The 16990-nt window shown below is 45.1% G+C and overlaps 2 protein-coding genes across 5 annotated transcripts in view; both read left to right on the top strand.

Annotated features, from left to right (window-relative positions):
• YEATS2 (YEATS domain containing 2) overlaps positions 1-3737 on the top strand; it is a 53617-nt gene extending 49880 nt beyond the window's left edge. For all 4 annotated transcript variants that reach the window (XM_014941533.1, XM_014941534.1, XM_014941532.1 and 1 more), the window contains one exon: positions 585-3737. In XM_014941533.1, the coding sequence (XP_014797019.1) occupies positions 585-693 (109 nt within the window). In that variant the 3' untranslated portion in view covers positions 694-3737. The remainder of the gene's footprint in view (positions 1-584) is intronic.
• A 1521-nt stretch (positions 3738-5258) lies between these two features.
• Positions 5259-15661, top strand: LOC106887798 (YEATS domain-containing protein 2-like). The gene is made up of 6 exons (XM_014941536.1): positions 5259-5456; positions 6847-7073; positions 8285-8359; positions 9817-9890; positions 10741-12901; positions 14669-15661. The coding sequence occupies exons 1-5, from the start codon at positions 5267-5269 to the stop codon at positions 10847-10849; spliced, it is 675 nt and encodes a 224-aa protein (XP_014797022.1). The 5' UTR covers positions 5259-5266; the 3' UTR covers positions 10850-12901; positions 14669-15661.
• The last annotated feature ends 1329 nt before the right edge of the window (positions 15662-16990 follow it).

The following is a 16990-nucleotide window of genomic DNA, read 5'->3' as shown; positions in this document are numbered from 1 at the left end:
CACTCATCCATGTCAGGTTATCATGTAGGCAACTTGGTAACAACCCAGGGTCCACCAGAACTCAAACAACCTAAATAATCTCCTCTTTATTTTACTGTTATACTCCTTTCTGCCTCAGATACTGAGTGATTTTTATGGTAATGATTAGGCCATATTTTGATTTCTGTTCAACAGCATGATTTGGGTCAGCTTGAAACTGAAAAAAAAAAAACACTATGAGAAAATAACTAGTTTAAATATTTACTTGTATGCAATACATGAATATTTATATAATATATGTTAAACATATGTATATATGTCATCTAGAAATAAATACACATAGTATGTGCTATAGAAGTTCAAGAATTAATACTTCAGCACTTGATTTTCGTGTCCCAGTGCCTAACATGTTTCCCACAGTCATTTGAGAGTGGCTTTTTTGTGCTGTGACATTTAATGCTTTTCCTGTATTGCTCTAGCACCTGTTCTTTTATCCTGTATTTTTTTATTGCTCTTTTTGCCTTTTTTGTTTTTATTGACTTACTGCTTTATGGACATGTGTGTTTTTGTGTATTATAATAGCATCTCTGATGCATTCCCTGCAGGACTCCAAGGGAGATCACAGTGATGAATATTCACAAAGCCATCTGTAATATTCCCTTTCTTGACTTCCTCACAAACAAACATATGAAGATACTAAATGAGGAACAATGAAATAGAGCGGAGAAGATGCTACAGGAAAGGTGGATTTATGACTGAAGTTGGGTTGACAAATCCAGTATTTCTGTAGGACACTATTATATACATTTATAACATTGGGCTACTAGATTGTTACCTCCAATTAAAGATGCACCTTAATGCAACAAAATGATGCTCTGTTCCAAATCAAGTTGTTAAATGTCAGTGTTTACTTGGTAAGTGTATGTTCAGTGGCTGAACAAACATTGTCAGTTTGCATCGAGTTGCTAGCTGTGAGAGACTCCACAGGCCTGGTCCCTCTGAGACAGCTGTATTGAAGAGATGGAACTTTTTTTTTTTTTAAGAAAAGAAATGATGCTTTTTGACGCAGTCTACATATGAGTTGGTTTCCCCATGCAGTGGGCAGAACAGTTGCTTTGGCTCTCTGGACACGAGAAAGTCAAAGGCAGCTTTCAGATGTGGGTGATTTCAGTAGATGGGTGGGTTGGTTGCTTAGGTTTGGGTGTCGGGGAGCAGAAGGTTGATGGCTGCAACAAATTCTGCCAGTCCTGCTTGGGCATGATGTCTGTGACTGAGAACACAGCTGGGTAGGTTTATCATTAGCTTATTCAGCTTAGTGTCACTTTAACAAATTCCTTGCCTCACTAGAGGAGGTGTCATATGCCACCTTAGTCACCTCAGAAAGGGTAGACTGGCACCTGCCCAGTCAAGATGAACAAACAGTGGTCAGACTTGGTAAGACTTGACTGACTGCTTGTCCTGCATGGGAAAGGAGAGGAGCAAGGACAGTTTGTGGGCTTGGACTGGCTGAAACCCTTTGCTTGCCCAGCAAGGGCTTCCCCAGGCTGCCAGAAGGTTTGGGGTGTGCTGGAGGGCAGGTGGCCAGTTGTTTTACAAGTCTTAACGTTTTGACGGCGTTCACTAACGATCAGCTTGGATTGTGAAGTGCTGTAGGAACAGCGTCACTTTGGCTTAAGTTCTGCTCAACAGAGGGGCCTGATGGCACCGAAAAATCGAAGATTTGCCACTTGTGGGGAACTCCTCTGATGTCTTGACTGCAGGAAGAAGTTCTGCTACTAACCCCAGCACTTACCTGTCTCAGGAACATCACTGGTGTGGGAGACACATCTGCAGCCTGGCTGACAACACCTCGCTGAAGAAGGCTTTGCTGACAACATTCTGACCACCCAACATCCACCACCCCTTTGTCCTGCCCCATGGGTGCTTGTTAGTAGTGTGAATAAGCCATTGTAAAGTTGGTGAGATTCCTGTTGGACTGTCGTGCTTTCAGGGTGCTTGTTTTGTGAGGCAGTGCTGTCATGTGGGTGAAGCATGGGTCAAACAGCCAGAACCTCCAATGTGCTGGTCTCAGCTGGGTCTCTGATCTGAGCTGGGTCTCTGATCTGCTGCATGGCCTTTGATTTAATCACTCTGTGCCTCAGTTTCCCCATCTCTGAGCATGGGGAGCAGGATACCTACCTCACAGGGGTGTACTGAGGCCTCGCTCTTGTTGGTGCCGTGCTTTGACAATACAAAGCCTTTTGTAAACATTAATCTACAGTTATCTTTCCTGGCCTGGGATAGGAACAGAAATCTTCAAAATGTTATCTTTTGGTGCTTTTTGGGGCTAGAAGACGGGTGATGGTAACTCCAGTAGTGTGCAGGAGAGGGTTCAATGAGAGAGTGGTTTCAGGCTTCCAAGGAGAATACCATAGGTTTGATGCAGTTTGTAAACTGAAGAAGGTATTGTGTACCTCGGATGAGGTGCTGCCTGTCTTCTCCACCTTAAATAAATCTGGGGTCTGCAGATAAACCCCTCTCAGTTCATCAGGGAGTGACAGTTTGCTTGTGTAAGAGTGGCAGAACCTGGCCCTTGAATCCAGGAAACGGGACCAATGGATGGAACCCCAGCAGCAGCCAGAGAAGGACTTAAATGCCCCCTAGAAAGGGCGTTTCGGGTGCTCTGGATTCAGAAGATAATCTTGGCTTGTTGGGGTGAGCTGAGTGCAGGATTGCCTGCACAAGTAAAGTGCACAGCTTAGCCCTGACGTTAGTTTTGCAGCTGAGGTCAGTGTGGGAAGGAGCCAAGCAGCAGTGATGGTGTTTGAGCTCAGTGTCAGGAGTCAGGAAGGAATCCTGGTGGCTGGGGAACTGCAGGCCCCACGCTTTGTTTGTAGGCTGTGGTGAACTCAGCGTCCATGCTGCTTTCAGGCACCCCTGTGCACAGCTTCTACAAAAGAGAAGGGTGTTTTCCAGCTCTCTGTGACTATTGCTATGACAGCCTGCAGGTTGTGTGGGCGCAGCCTTTTGGGCAAACTTCAGTCGTGCTGTGATCTTCTGCAATGACACACGCATTTCCAGCCCTCGGCTCCTGTGGGCTTTGTTTCTGGGATGTTGGTAACTCCCAGAACAGCTCTTGAGGATGCGGGAGCTCGTCTTTGGGCATCTGTTTGCAAATTGTGGCTTCCTTGCCCGTGTCCTGCTTTTCTATGAGGAATGGAGTTTCAGAATGAGTCCTGAGCCTGGCCCTGAAGCAGGCAGATAAATTCCCCCTGTTCTTAATGGGGTTCTTGCAGTGGAGATCTGTTGCTACATTTCTGAGCAACCACAGGTTATTCTCCTAGGAGATGCTATATTAATAACATATAAAGTTTGCTGAAGAAAAATAACTGTTAAAAGCGGATAGAAAATAACACATTTGTTTAGTCCTTCAGATGTAGGAAATGTTTGCAACAAGTTCTTTGAGTTTTGAAAAGTGGTGGGAGATAAATTTGTTGGCGAGAGGTTCCTGTGGGAATTGCTTGGAGATGAGTTTGAGGCTGTGGAATTTCATCCACCCGTTCAGGCGAGTGCGGAACGCTACAGGTGATACGGTGTGGGGAAATGTTACGGTATGTTTCTCTGGCTTTCTAAAGAGTCTTGATATGAGTTAAAGATCTCTTTACAAGTATCGCCCCTATTTGTAATGCTGAGTGTTTAAATCCTTCATGTTATCTGTATTATACTGTATAATTGTGTAAGATACGTATGTTTACAATAAATTCTTTTATTAGCTGTGATAGGATTGTCTTGACTCTCACCTGTCAAAGAAGTTTCTCTATTTCTGTGTGCTCTATATATTCAGAATATTTTACTTCTTGATAAAAATGGGTGGTTGTGGAATTGATCTGAAGGAAAAGGTAACTTTTCCCTTTTTTAGTTATTCTAAAAAGCTCTTGGGTTTGGAGGTTGGGGGAAGGGAAGGTAAGCCAGGAGCTCAGGGAGCTTAACTCCTCCAATTTTTCATCCTCCAGAGCAAGGAATTGGTTTGCGTGGAATATTGAAAACTGTGGTGGGTTGGTGCTGGCTGGCTGCCAGCTGGTCTCCATCATTACCCAAACCAGAGCTTCACCTGAGGACGGGGAGGTGCAGGTGTTCACTGCTCCCTGGCAGAGTGGATGCAGCTGGCCCAAAACTCACTCACAGCGTCCCAACAGGCCAGGTGTCAGGAAGATGGAACAAAACAAGCACCTTCAACATTGCTCTGTAGGTAGTAAATTATAATGCTTTGGGTGTAAGACCTTCCTTTTAAAGGGCATTTCTCTTGTGTCTCAAATAACCCTAATAACCCTCGGTTGCAGTGTGATTCACAGTTGGGAAGCGGTGATGGACCTGGATGTGAAACCCAGAGCAACTGGGAAGAGATACTAGTGAGAGAGCAGTGCTGGAAACAGTCCTGCCATTGTCACTCCCTGGGGCCTGCAAAACCTGTGTTGCTGTGCCCTCTTCGGAGGAATTTGGTGTGATATCTTTCAATTTGGTTGAGGAAGGCACTTTCCAAGCAAATTCAGGTACGTTGCAGACATCAGCAGCCGGTTGCATCGCCCTGTCCCTAGTGGTGGTAAGTACCTGGTTGGTTTTCCTTGAGTTCTTCCCTTCTGTAGTTGGAGCCAGGCAACAGCTCACGAGCCTTTGGCTTTCTCCTGGAAGTCTCCTAGGGCATAGCTAGAAGAGCTGGCATTGCTGTATCTGGGGAGGCTCCTTGTGTACCTACAGCAGCTTTACTCACTAGAATGTTCTTAGGAACCACTCTAAAGCGATGATCTCTGCTAAAATTCAAAGCTAGCACTGTTTTCCCACAATCTGTGTGAGACAGCAGAGTGAAACAGGTGAAACACAAGGTGCTTGTCCCTTTCTATTAACGGGTCACACTCTGGGCACCACTAAAGGGGGTGTTGCGAGCAGGGCACCTGTAGATCTAGCCTCTGTGTCCCCAGTAGTGAATGCAGCAAATCATTGGTACCCTTTCCCCTTCATGTTGACAGAGCACTTGCTGAGTAGCTTGCTTTCCCTTTGAAAATGTCTGAGAAAAGTCCCTCAGGTGATTATGAATTCTGCAGGGCAGCAGCTTTTCTTTGGAAAGCAGTTAACACTTTCAAATCAGCAGTCAGGCCACAGCTTGAAATGTGCCTCGGAAGCCCTTCTTGCTGGGGGTCTGTGCCTGCAGACAAGCTTGAGGAGGAAGGAATTGACTCTTGATGGCTGTGAATGCAGACAGGTAGCCGGTGCAATGAGCTTTCCCTTTGGTTTGTCACAGTGGCAACGAGCAATGACAGTGAGAAAGATCCTACAGGAAATCATCGAGAAGCACCCCAGGTTTCACAACATTACCCCCCTGAAAACAAAGCACGTGGTGCACTGGTGTCGATGCCATGGCTACACTCCACCCGACCCAGAGACCTTACGGAATGATGAGGACTCGATTGAAGACGTGCTGACACAGATAGACAGTGAGCCAGGTGGGTATGGAGGGACAGAAAAGCTCCTTCTGCCACAAATGCTGTTTATTAAATGGCTCAAGACTGTGTCTGTGTGGTGTGTGTATGCACACGTGCTGCTTCACCCCAGAGAAGGGGATTCTCACTGTGTTTTTTAACTTAATTCACTCTGGAATAATGGAAGTTGGAGAACTTAAGGGCAAGTCTACACATGAGGATGCCCCTTGCCCCTACCACTCCTGATGTCCTCTGGGGCTTCTTTTGGGTTTTATTGTGCACTGGGGCCTTGGGAGGCCCAAGGGTAGAGAAATGCTATGAGAGATGATTCTTGCCCCACAGTGTAAGAAGTGGGCCCACAAACTAAGCACAGGGAGGAATGACAGTTCTGCCCCTGAGTAAGTTTAGCCACTGTTAAAAGACTTACCGTGCAAACAGTGGGAATCAGTTCAGATGCAAAAACCCCCAAAACTGGCAGCAGCAGCATGGAGCTCAGTGGGACTTAATTTACCTCCAAAAGTGAAGTGAATTGGCCCACGTGAAGCTTCACAATGTGTTATTACAGCTGCTACGTTACTGTACTAGGCGTAGCTCTGGGATCTCCACAGTCCATTTTAGTATGTATTAAACATACATCTTTAATTTTATCCATTCTTCATAGTTAAAGTCCCTTGTTTCACCTTCAGGTAATCCCTTTCCCAAAGCTAAATGTTTTCCTGTTCTGATCATACAGGGATTTAAGGTATTTCACAGAAGTGTATGGATTTGATTATTATTTGCTAAGTCTGACCCCGCATTGCAGTTGCTGAAGGTGGAAAGGAAGCCTACATCCACCTTTTAATATTTGTATATAAATAACTGGATTTGTATTTGTCTTTGAGGAAAAGAATCTGTTTATTGTGTAGCTTTCCACTAAAGGTTCTACTGGCTTATGTCAGCATACAGAAGAGAGGTTACCCTTTTGTAATTCCACTGCAAATCTGTCTTCTGATTTTTCTAAAAAGCATGGTAATACTTGTCGCAAGGTAAACGATGATTTTGTGCTGGTTGGTGCCTACATAGTAGAAACTCTATTTCTCCAAGCAAGTTAAAGAGCATCAGACTGCTTTGCTAGTTGTCAAAAAGCTTCTGTGAGAGTGTTTGGGAGACTCACATTAGAGTGCTTTGGTTTTGTGTGAAATGCAGCCTTCTTGATTGGTGTAGGAGCAGATGAGGCAGAGGACCATGAGTGTTATGAAGATATAAATAGAAGGCTCTCAATGACTGTTTGCATTTCTGTTCGTCCTTATGTTTGGTAGGAACTACAAAAATAACTTCCAATTATCCTAATTTTTTGCCATATTTTGAGTGTGCATCTGTTTATAAACAGCTTTCCATAACCTATCATGTGTTTAATTGATTGCTTCTATTTCAGAATGCCCTTCATCTTACAGCAGTGGTGAGGAGCTGTGCCGAAAACTAGAGGAACTACAGCAATTTCTGAAACGAGAACCAGAACATGAAGAGGAAGTAGATATTCTCAACTTTAGCGAGCCATTAAAAATAAACATTAAAAAAGAGCAGGAGGAGAAACAAGAGGAGGTGAAGTTCTACTTGGCTTCCTTGCCTGCATCAGAGTTTGTGAGGGACGCTGCAGAGAAGGTAATAAATGAATCGTAAAACTAATAAGAACTGTTGTTAAGATAATTGTGATCTTACATTTATTTGGTTGCCTCTCTTTCATCTATATGGGGCTCTGGATGCTTTATGAAAATTTTTTATAAATGCCCTGGAAAAAATTGGATCTTCTGACTCAGGAGACTCAGCTGGCCAGTGCTGGCAGGAGTAAGTGAAGCGTGCCAGCCAGGAGGTCATTTTGGAGTAGCTGTGTTGCTTAGTGGGATTTGTACCAGAAGAATCATCCTGGGAGGCTGGAAGCAAGGGGAAATGAGGGAAAAGGAGCGCTGGCACTGAATTCTTCCTGTCCTATCATGTGAAAGATTTGGGCTTGTTGCTTGGACCCACCTGTGCTGTTTAATAGCAGCTCCTGAAAAGGGGTTGTGGTAAAGCTTAGACCACAGCAAGCTTCTCTACTGCTTGGATTTCTTCCCTCTATTCAAATTAGGGTAAAAGAAAGGGGGAGGGAGTATCTTCTGTCACAGCAGCAGGAAGGAAAGAGAGGAGACTGACTCAGCTTGTAGGAAGGAGCACTCACCATTCTACCAGCAGAGACAGGAGCAGCAGCAAGTTGTGGGAGAAAGGAAGGATCTCTGTCTCCACCTGTAATGCTGACATCAAGGGACAGAACTTTGATTCTGCAGGGTATCTAGTCTCCTGCTACACAGGTGACAGGGCATGGGCAAGATGAGAGTGAGACTGGGGGATGAAATAGTCTTGTGATGTGGAACTTTGGTGCTGGGGGTACTGTTTAAAGTAGTTTCAGTTGCCATAGCTTAGGTGCAAGGGAAGATTATGCCAGTTGGGTTGAATATATGGACAGTTTTAAAATGGAGCTTCCATTCTCAATCCAAAGATACTCAGTGCAGCCTGGTTTTTTTGTGGACTTTCTGAAACAAAAATTAAAACCTGCTTTTATTTCTTCTGTGTTTTAGAGGCATTTCTGCAGGCTGTTCTAATGGCCAAGCTTCATTTTCTCTAGAGGTTTTGTTGGTTGTTTGTTCTGTGTTTTTTTTTTTTTTTTAATGAAGCCTGCACTGTCTGCTTGCTTTTGTTTTTAACTATCCTTTGTAATTTTTGATTTTTTTGTCTGTTGATCTCGTCTAATCTGTTTCTTATATAATCTGGGTTATAATAACACAACATGGGTTGTGTTATTTGATGTACTAATTTTTTTCCTCTTTTGTATTTTATAGATAGGGATTTCTTTTCAGCCTGCTGAGGTACAAAAGAATGTTTATGCATCAGTAATAGAAGATATGATTTTAAAGGTAAGAAATTACTTCACAATAAGAACTTTTCTGTAACTCTATTAGCTCAGTAATATAGAAAAAAGATGGGATATCCTTATTAATATGCATTTTTCAAAGCAGGAGATGCAGAGTCTGATGTCCACCTTTGTGCATGTATAGAAAGATACACACCTGGCCAAAAAGAGTCATATATTTCTGTGTGTGTTTCCAGCTTTCTGATTGGTTGGCTTAGGCACAGAATAGTGATTTGCAGATTTTCACCATGATTAAGACACTGACTCACTCTGTAACTTTGAAAGTACCCCTTACTTTGTCTTACCCTTCAGAACTGGGGGCAATCTGCCAGAGTTCTCCAAGACGTGATTATTTTATACAAGGCTAGCTGTTTTTTCCTGAATGCTGTTCAATTTCTTTTTGCCTGGCTTGTCTCAGCTGGGCGACCGCTGAATTCCTGCAGACAGTAGCAATTCTGCCTTACGGGAGAAACCAGTTCTCTATCATAATCACTTTTGGAAAAACAGAGATGGTTTCTCACCAAAGCTTTGAACCACATGGAGTTGGAATTCTTGGGTTTGGACTGAGGGGTAACAAAGATTATTTTTAGCAGTGCTCTGCTGTATTTCAAGCCAAAGACAATTTTGGGGGTTGTTTGTACAGACTGCTGCTTATCAGAGGATCAGTTTCACAAAAGCTAATTGATTCCAGGCTACACAGGCACTCGCATGCGCACTCTTCTGCTGGGCTCTCTGCTACTTATCGTAGTTGAATTCAGATACAGATACATCCATTTGTGGACACAGATTGTAACCATCAGATTGCTCCATTACAATTGTAGAGTTATGCCAGCTTTCCTGACTGAGCGTCCCAGAAACCTCTGCTCCAGTCTTGATACAGGCACAGGAAGCCAAGAGACTTAATTACCATTTGATTGAACCTTGATTAAGCCAAGTGTGTAGGGCATAAGGCTGCTGTCTGCTCGCTGACCAGGCTGGGAGCTTTTTGTGGAAGTGTCTTGACATAAGCCTGGTGACCACAGGGAATGGCTCACAAGCACTTACCAGCTCCCAGGAGAATATCTGGAATCTGCCACAGATTCCAGATACAAAAGGAGCTCTGGTGTGTGAGAAGCAGGGCCCTAAAATGCTCTTTAAAGCACAGGCTCTGGAACATTGGGTCCACCCTGCTCTGCAGGTCCAGTGGGAAACCACATTGGGTCCACCCTGCTCTGCAGGTCCAGCAGGAAGAGTGGAGAGGTGCAGTCTGAGCTCTGTGCAGTTTCTTTCTTTCTGTTAAATACACTCAGTTCTTCATACTGCGCTAATAAAACTCACTTGGGCATCTTGAACTGCCCTCTGCTGCTTGAGTACAGGATTGAAGTGAGTCAGAATTGCAGCTGCTCTCACTGATACTCCAGCAAATGGCATGTTCCTTTCCTCTTTTATAATGCTGTCTCCTAATGTTGTCTTTGGTCACAGGCCACTGAACAGCTGATGAGTGACATCCTACGGCAGGCACTGGCTGTGGCGTACCAGACAGCTCCTCACAACAGGTACAGCACCTTGATTCCTCTTGGACTACTTAACACCAGCCCTAAGGGCTGAACTTCTCTTCAGGAATTTAGTCAGCTTAGCTCAGACCACGTGAGGGAGGGAATTTATGAACTATATTCTGGGAAGATCAAAGCCTTAGGAGGGGGTTTGTCATCTCTTGGCTCCATAGTGGCGAAGGGGGTAGTATCAATGACAGCATTAAAAACTGAGGCAGCATTCTCTGGTGTTGCCCCGCTCAAAGGCAGATGGTCTCTTTCTACAGAGCCACTCATCCATGTCAGGTTATCATGTAGGCAACTTGGTAACAACCCAGGGTCCACCAGAACTCAAACAACCTAAATAATCTCCTCTTTATTTTACTGTTATACTCCTTTCTGCCTCAGATACTGAGTGATTTTTATGGTAATGATTAGGCCATATTTTGATTTCTGTTCAACAGCATGATTTGGGTCAGCTTGAAACTGAAAAAAAAAAAACACTATGAGAAAATAACTAGTTTAAATATTTACTTGTATGCAATACATGAATATTTATATAATATATGTTAAACATATGTATATATGTCATCTAGAAATAAATACACATAGTATGTGCTATAGAAGTTCAAGAATTAATACTTCAACACTTGATTTTCGTGTCCCAGTGCCTAACATGTTTCCCACAGTCATTTGAGAGTGGCTTTTTTGTGCTGTGACATTTAATGCTTTTCCTGTATTGCTCTAGCACCTGTTCTTTTATCCTGTATTTTTTTATTGCTCTTTTTGCCTTTTTTGTTTTTATTGACTTACTGCTTTATGGACATGTGTGTTTTTGTGTATTATAATAGCATCTCTGATGCATTCCCTGCAGGACTCCAAGGGAGATCACAGTGATGAATATTCACAAAGCCATCTGTAATATTCCCTTTCTTGACTTCCTCACAAACAAACATATGAAGATACTAAATGAGGAACAATGAAATAGAGCGGAGAAGATGCTACAGGAAAGGTGGATTTATGACTGAAGTTGGGTTGACAAATCCAGTATTTCTGTAGGACACTATTATATACATTTATAACATTGGGCTACTAGATTGTTACCTCCAATTAAAGATGCACCTTAATGCAACAAAATGATGCTCTGTTCCAAATCAAGTTGTTAAATGTCAGTGTTTACTTGGTAAGTGTATGTTCAGTGGCTGAACAAACATTGTCAGTTTGCATCGAGTTGCTAGCTGTGAGAGACTCCACAGGCCTGGTCCCTCTGAGACAGCTGTATTGAAGAGATGGAACTTTTTTTTTTTTTAAGAAAAGAAATGATGCTTTTTGACGCAGTCTACATATGAGTTGGTTTCCCCATGCAGTGGGCAGAACAGTTGCTTTGGCTCTCTGGACACGAGAAAGTCAAAGGCAGCTTTCAGATGTGGGTGATTTCAGTAGATGGGTGGGTTGGTTGCTTAGGTTTGGGTGTCGGGGAGCAGAAGGTTGATGGCTGCAACAAATTCTGCCAGTCCTGCTTGGGCATGATGTCTGTGACTGAGAACACAGCTGGGTAGGTTTATCATTAGCTTATTCAGCTTAGTGTCACTTTAACAAATTCCTTGCCTCACTAGAGGAGGTGTCATATGCCACCTTAGTCACCTCAGAAAGGGTAGACTGGCACCTGCCCAGTCAAGATGAACAAACAGTGGTCAGACTTGGTAAGACTTGACTGACTGCTTGTCCTGCATGGGAAAGGAGAGGAGCAAGGACAGTTTGTGGGCTTGGACTGGCTGAAACCCTTTGCTTGCCCAGCAAGGGCTTCCCCAGGCTGCCAGAAGGTTTGGGGTGTGCTGGAGGGCAGGTGGCCAGTTGTTTTACAAGTCTTAACGTTTTGACGGCGTTCACTAACGATCAGCTTGGATTGTGAAGTGCTGTAGGAACAGCGTCACTTTGGCTTAAGTTCTGCTCAACAGAGGGGCCTGATGGCACCGAAAAATCGAAGATTTGCCACTTGTGGGGAACTCCTCTGATGTCTTGACTGCAGGAAGAAGTTCTGCTACTAACCCCAGCACTTACCTGTCTCAGGAACATCACTGGTGTGGGAGACACATCTGCAGCCTGGCTGACAACACCTCGCTGAAGAAGGCTTTGCTGACAACATTCTGACCACCCAACATCCACCACCCCTTTGTCCTGCCCCATGGGTGCTTGTTAGTAGTGTGAATAAGCCATTGTAAAGTTGGTGAGATTCCTGTTGGACTGTCGTGCTTTCAGGGTGCTTGTTTTGTGAGGCAGTGCTGTCATGTGGGTGAAGCATGGGTCAAACAGCCAGAACCTCCAATGTGCTGGTCTCAGCTGGGTCTCTGATCTGAGCTGGGTCTCTGATCTGCTGCATGGCCTTTGATTTAATCACTCTGTGCCTCAGTTTCCCCATCTCTGAGCATGGGGAGCAGGATACCTACCTCACAGGGGTGTACTGAGGCCTCGCTCTTGTTGGTGCCGTGCTTTGACAATACAAAGCCTTTTGTAAACATTAATCTACAGTTATCTTTCCTGGCCTGGGATAGGAACAGAAATCTTCAAAATGTTATCTTTTGGTGCTTTTTGGGGCTAGAAGACGGGTGATGGTAACTCCAGTAGTGTGCAGGAGAGGGTTCAATGAGAGAGTGGTTTCAGGCTTCCAAGGAGAATACCATAGGTTTGATGCAGTTTGTAAACTGAAGAAGGTACTGTGTACCTCGGATGAGGTGCTGCCTGTCTTCTCCACCTTAAATAAATCTGGGGTCTGCAGATAAACCCCTCTCAGTTCATCAGGGAGTGACAGTTTGCTTGTGTAAGAGTGGCAGAACCTGGCCCTTGAATCCAGGAAACGGGACCAATGGATGGAACCCCAGCAGCAGCCAGAGAAGGACTTAAATGCCCCCTAGAAAGGGCGTTTCGGGTGCTCTGGATTCAGAAGATAATCTTGGCTTGTTGGGGTGAGCTGAGTGCAGGATTGCCTGCACAAGTAAAGTGCACAGCTTAGCCCTGACGTTAGTTTTGCAGCTGAGGTCAGTGTGGGAAGGAGCCAAGCAGCAGTGATGGTTTCTGGACACGAGAAAGTCAAAGGCAGCTTTCAGATGTGGGTGATTTCAGTAGATGGGTGGGTTGGTTGCTTAGGTTTGGGTGTCGGGGAGCAGAAGGTTGATGGCTGCAACAAATTCTGCCAGTCCTGCTTGGGCATGATGTCTGTGACTGAGAACACAGCTGGGTAGGTTTATCATTAGCTTATTCAGCTTAGTGTCACTTTAACAAATTCCTTGCCTCACTAGAGGAGGTGTCATATGCCACCTTAGTCACCTCAGAAAGGGTAGACTGGCACCTGCCCAGTCAAGATGAACAAACAGTGGTCAGACTTGGTAAGACTTGACTGACTGCTTGTCCTGCATGGGAAAGGAGAGGAGCAAGGACAGTTTGTGGGCTTGGACTGGCTGAAACCCTTTGCTTGCCCAGCAAGGGCTTCCCCAGGCTGCCAGAAGGTTTGGGGTGTGCTGGAGGGCAGGTGGCCAGTTGTTTTACAAGTCTTAACGTTTTGACGGCGTTCACTAACGATCAGCTTGGATTGTGAAGTGCTGTAGGAACAGCGTCACTTTGGCTTAAGTTCTGCTCAACAGAGGGGCCTGATGGCACCGAAAAATCGAAGATTTGCCACTTGTGGGGAACTCCTCTGATGTCTTGACTGCAGGAAGAAGTTCTGCTACTAACCCCAGCACTTACCTGTCTCAGGAACATCACTGGTGTGGGAGACACATCTGCAGCCTGGCTGACAACACCTCGCTGAAGAAGGCTTTGCTGACAACATTCTGACCACCCAACATCCACCACCCCTTTGTCCTGCCCCATGGGTGCTTGTTAGTAGTGTGAATAAGCCATTGTAAAGTTGGTGAGATTCCTGTTGGACTGTCGTGCTTTCAGGGTGCTTGTTTTGTGAGGCAGTGCTGTCATGTGGGTGAAGCATGGGTCAAACAGCCAGAACCTCCAATGTGCTGGTCTCAGCTGGGTCTCTGATCTGAGCTGGGTCTCTGATCTGCTGCATGGCCTTTGATTTAATCACTCTGTGCCTCAGTTTCCCCATCTCTGAGCATGGGGAGCAGGATACCTACCTCACAGGGGTGTACTGAGGCCTCGCTCTTGTTGGTGCCGTGCTTTGACAATACAAAGCCTTTTGTAAACATTAATCTACAGTTATCTTTCCTGGCCTGGGATAGGAACAGAAATCTTCAAAATGTTATCTTTTGGTGCTTTTTGGGGCTAGAAGACGGGTGATGGTAACTCCAGTAGTGTGCAGGAGAGGGTTCAATGAGAGAGTGGTTTCAGGCTTCCAAGGAGAATACCATAGGTTTGATGCAGTTTGTAAACTGAAGAAGGTATTGTGTACCTCGGATGAGGTGCTGCCTGTCTTCTCCACCTTGAGTAAACCTGGGGTCTGCAGATAAGCCCCTCTCAGTTCATCAGGGAATGACAGTTCGGATGAGGTGCTGCCTGTCTTCTCCACCTTAAATAAATCTGGGGTCTGCAGATAAACCCCTCTCAGTTCATCAGGGAGTGACAGTTTGCTTGTGTAAGAGTGGCAGAACCTGGCCCTTGAATCCAGGAAACGGGACCAATGGATGGAACCCCAGCAGCAGCCAGAGAAGGACTTAAATGCCCCCTAGAAAGGGCGTTTCGGGTGCTCTGGATTCAGAAGATAATCTTGGCTTGTTGGGGTGAGCTGAGTGCAGGATTGCCTGCACAAGTAAAGTGCACAGCTTAGCCCTGACGTTAGTTTTGCAGCTGAGGTCAGTGTGGGAAGGAGCCAAGCAGCAGTGATGGTGTTTGAGCTCAGTGTCAGGAGTCAGGAAGGAATCCTGGTGGCTGGGGAACTGCAGGCCCCACGCTTTGTTTGTAGGCTGTGGTGAACTCAGCGTCCATGCTGCTTTCAGGCACCCCTGTGCACAGCTTCTACAAAAGAGAAGGGTGTTTTCCAGCTCTCTGTGACTATTGCTATGACAGCCTGCAGGTTGTGTGGGCGCAGCCTTTTGGGCAAACTTCAGTCGTGCTGTGATCTTCTGCAATGACACACGCATTTCCAGCCCTCGGCTCCTGTGGGCTTTGTTTCTGGGATGTTGGTAACTCCCAGAACAGCTCTTGAGGATGCGGGAGCTCATCTTTGGGCATCTGTTTGCAAATTGTGGCTTCCTTGCCCGTGTCCTGCTTTTCTATGAGGAGTGGAGTTTCAGAATGAGTCCTGAGCCTGGCCCTGAAGCAGGCAGATAAATTCCCCCTGTTCTTAATGGGGTTCTTGCAGTGGAGATCTGTTGCTACATTTCTGAGCAACCACAGGTTATTCTCCTAGGAGATGCTATATTAATAACATATAAAGTTTGCTGAAGAAAAAATAACTGTTAAAAGCGGATAGAAAATAACACATTTGTTTAGTCCTTCAGATGTAGGAAATGTTTGCAACAAGTTCTTTGAGTTTTGAAAAGTGGTGGGAGATAAATTTGTTGGCGAGAGGTTCCTGTGGGAATTGCTTGGAGATGAGTTTGAGGCTGTGGAATTTCATCCACCCGTTCAGGCGAGTGCGGAACGCTACAGGTGATACGGTGTGGGGAAATGTTACGGTATGTTTCTCTGGCTTTCTAAAGAGTCTTGATATGAGTTAAAGATCTCTTTACAAGTATCGCCCCTATTTGTAATGCTGAGTGTTTAAATCCTTCATGTTATCTGTATTATACTGTATAATTGTGTAAGATACGTATGTTTACAATAAATTCTTTTATTAGCTGTGATAGGATTGTCTTGACTCTCACCTGTCAAAGAAGTTTCTCTATTTCTGTGTGCTCTATATATTCAGAATATTTTACTTCTTGATAAAAATGGGTGGTTGTGGAATTGATCTGAAGGAAAAGGTAACTTTTCCCTTTTTTAGTTATTTTAAAAAGCTCTTGGGTTTGGAGGTTGGGGGAAGGGAAGGGAAGCCAGGAGCTCAGCAAGCTTAACTCCTCCAATTTTTCATCCTCCAGAGCAAGGAATTGGTTTGCGTGGAATATTGAAAACTGTGGTGGGTTGGTGCTGGCTGGCTGCCAGCTGGTCTCCATCATTACCCAAACCAGAGCTTCACCTGAGGACGGGGAGGTGCAGGTGTTCACTGCTCCCTGGCAGAGTGGATGCAGCTGGCCCAAAACTCACTCACAGCGTCCCAACAGGCCAGGTGTCAGGAAGATGGAACAAAACAAGCACCTTCAACATTGCTCTGTAGGTAGTAAATTATAATGCTTTGGGTGTAAGACCTTCCTTTTAAAGGGCATTTCTCTTGTGTCTCAAATAACCCTAATAACCCTCGGTTGCAGTGTGATTCACAGTTGGGAAGCGGTGATGGACCTGGATGTGAAACCCAGAGCAACTGGGAAGAGATACTAGTGAGAGAGCAGTGCTGGAAACAGTCCTGCCATTGTCACTCCCTGGGGCCTGCAAAACCTGTGTAGCTGTGCCCTCTTCGGAGGAATTTGGTGTGATATCTTTCAATTTGGTTGAGGAAGGCACTTTCCAAGCAAATTCAGGTACGTTGCAGACATCAGCAGCCGGTTGCATCGCCCTGTCCCTTGTGGAGGTAAGTACCTGGTTGGTTTTCCTTGAGTTCTTCCCTTCTGTAGTTGGAGCCAGGCAACAGCTCACGAGCCTTTGGCTTTCTCCTGGAAGTCTCCTAGGGCATAGCTAGAAGAGCTGGCATTGCTGTATCTGGGGAGGCTCTTTGTGTACCTACAGCACCTTTACTCACTAGAATGTTCTTAGGAACCACTCTAAAGCGATGATCTCTGCTAAAATTCAAAGCTAGCACTGTTTTCCCACAATCTGTGTGAGACAGCAGAGTGAAACAGGTGAAACACAAGGTGCTTGTCCCTTTCTATTAACGGGTCACACTCTGGGCACCACTAAAGGGGGTGTTGCGAGCAGGGCACCTGTAGATCTAGCCTCTGTGTCCCCAGTAGTGAATGCAGCAAATCATTGGTACCCTTTCCCCTTCATGTTGACAGAGCACTTGCTGAGTAGCTTGCTTTCCCTTTGAAAATGTCTGAGAGAAGTCCCTCAGGTGATTATGAATTCTGCAGGGCAGCAGC

Source organism: Calidris pugnax, unplaced genomic scaffold, assembly GCF_001431845.1.
Source record: "Calidris pugnax isolate Ruff unplaced genomic scaffold, ASM143184v1 scaffold117, whole genome shotgun sequence".
NCBI classification, from domain to species: Eukaryota; Metazoa; Chordata; class Aves; order Charadriiformes; family Scolopacidae; genus Calidris; species Calidris pugnax.
Note: the sequence above shows the minus strand (reverse complement) of the source record. Positions and strands in the feature narration are given on the sequence as shown.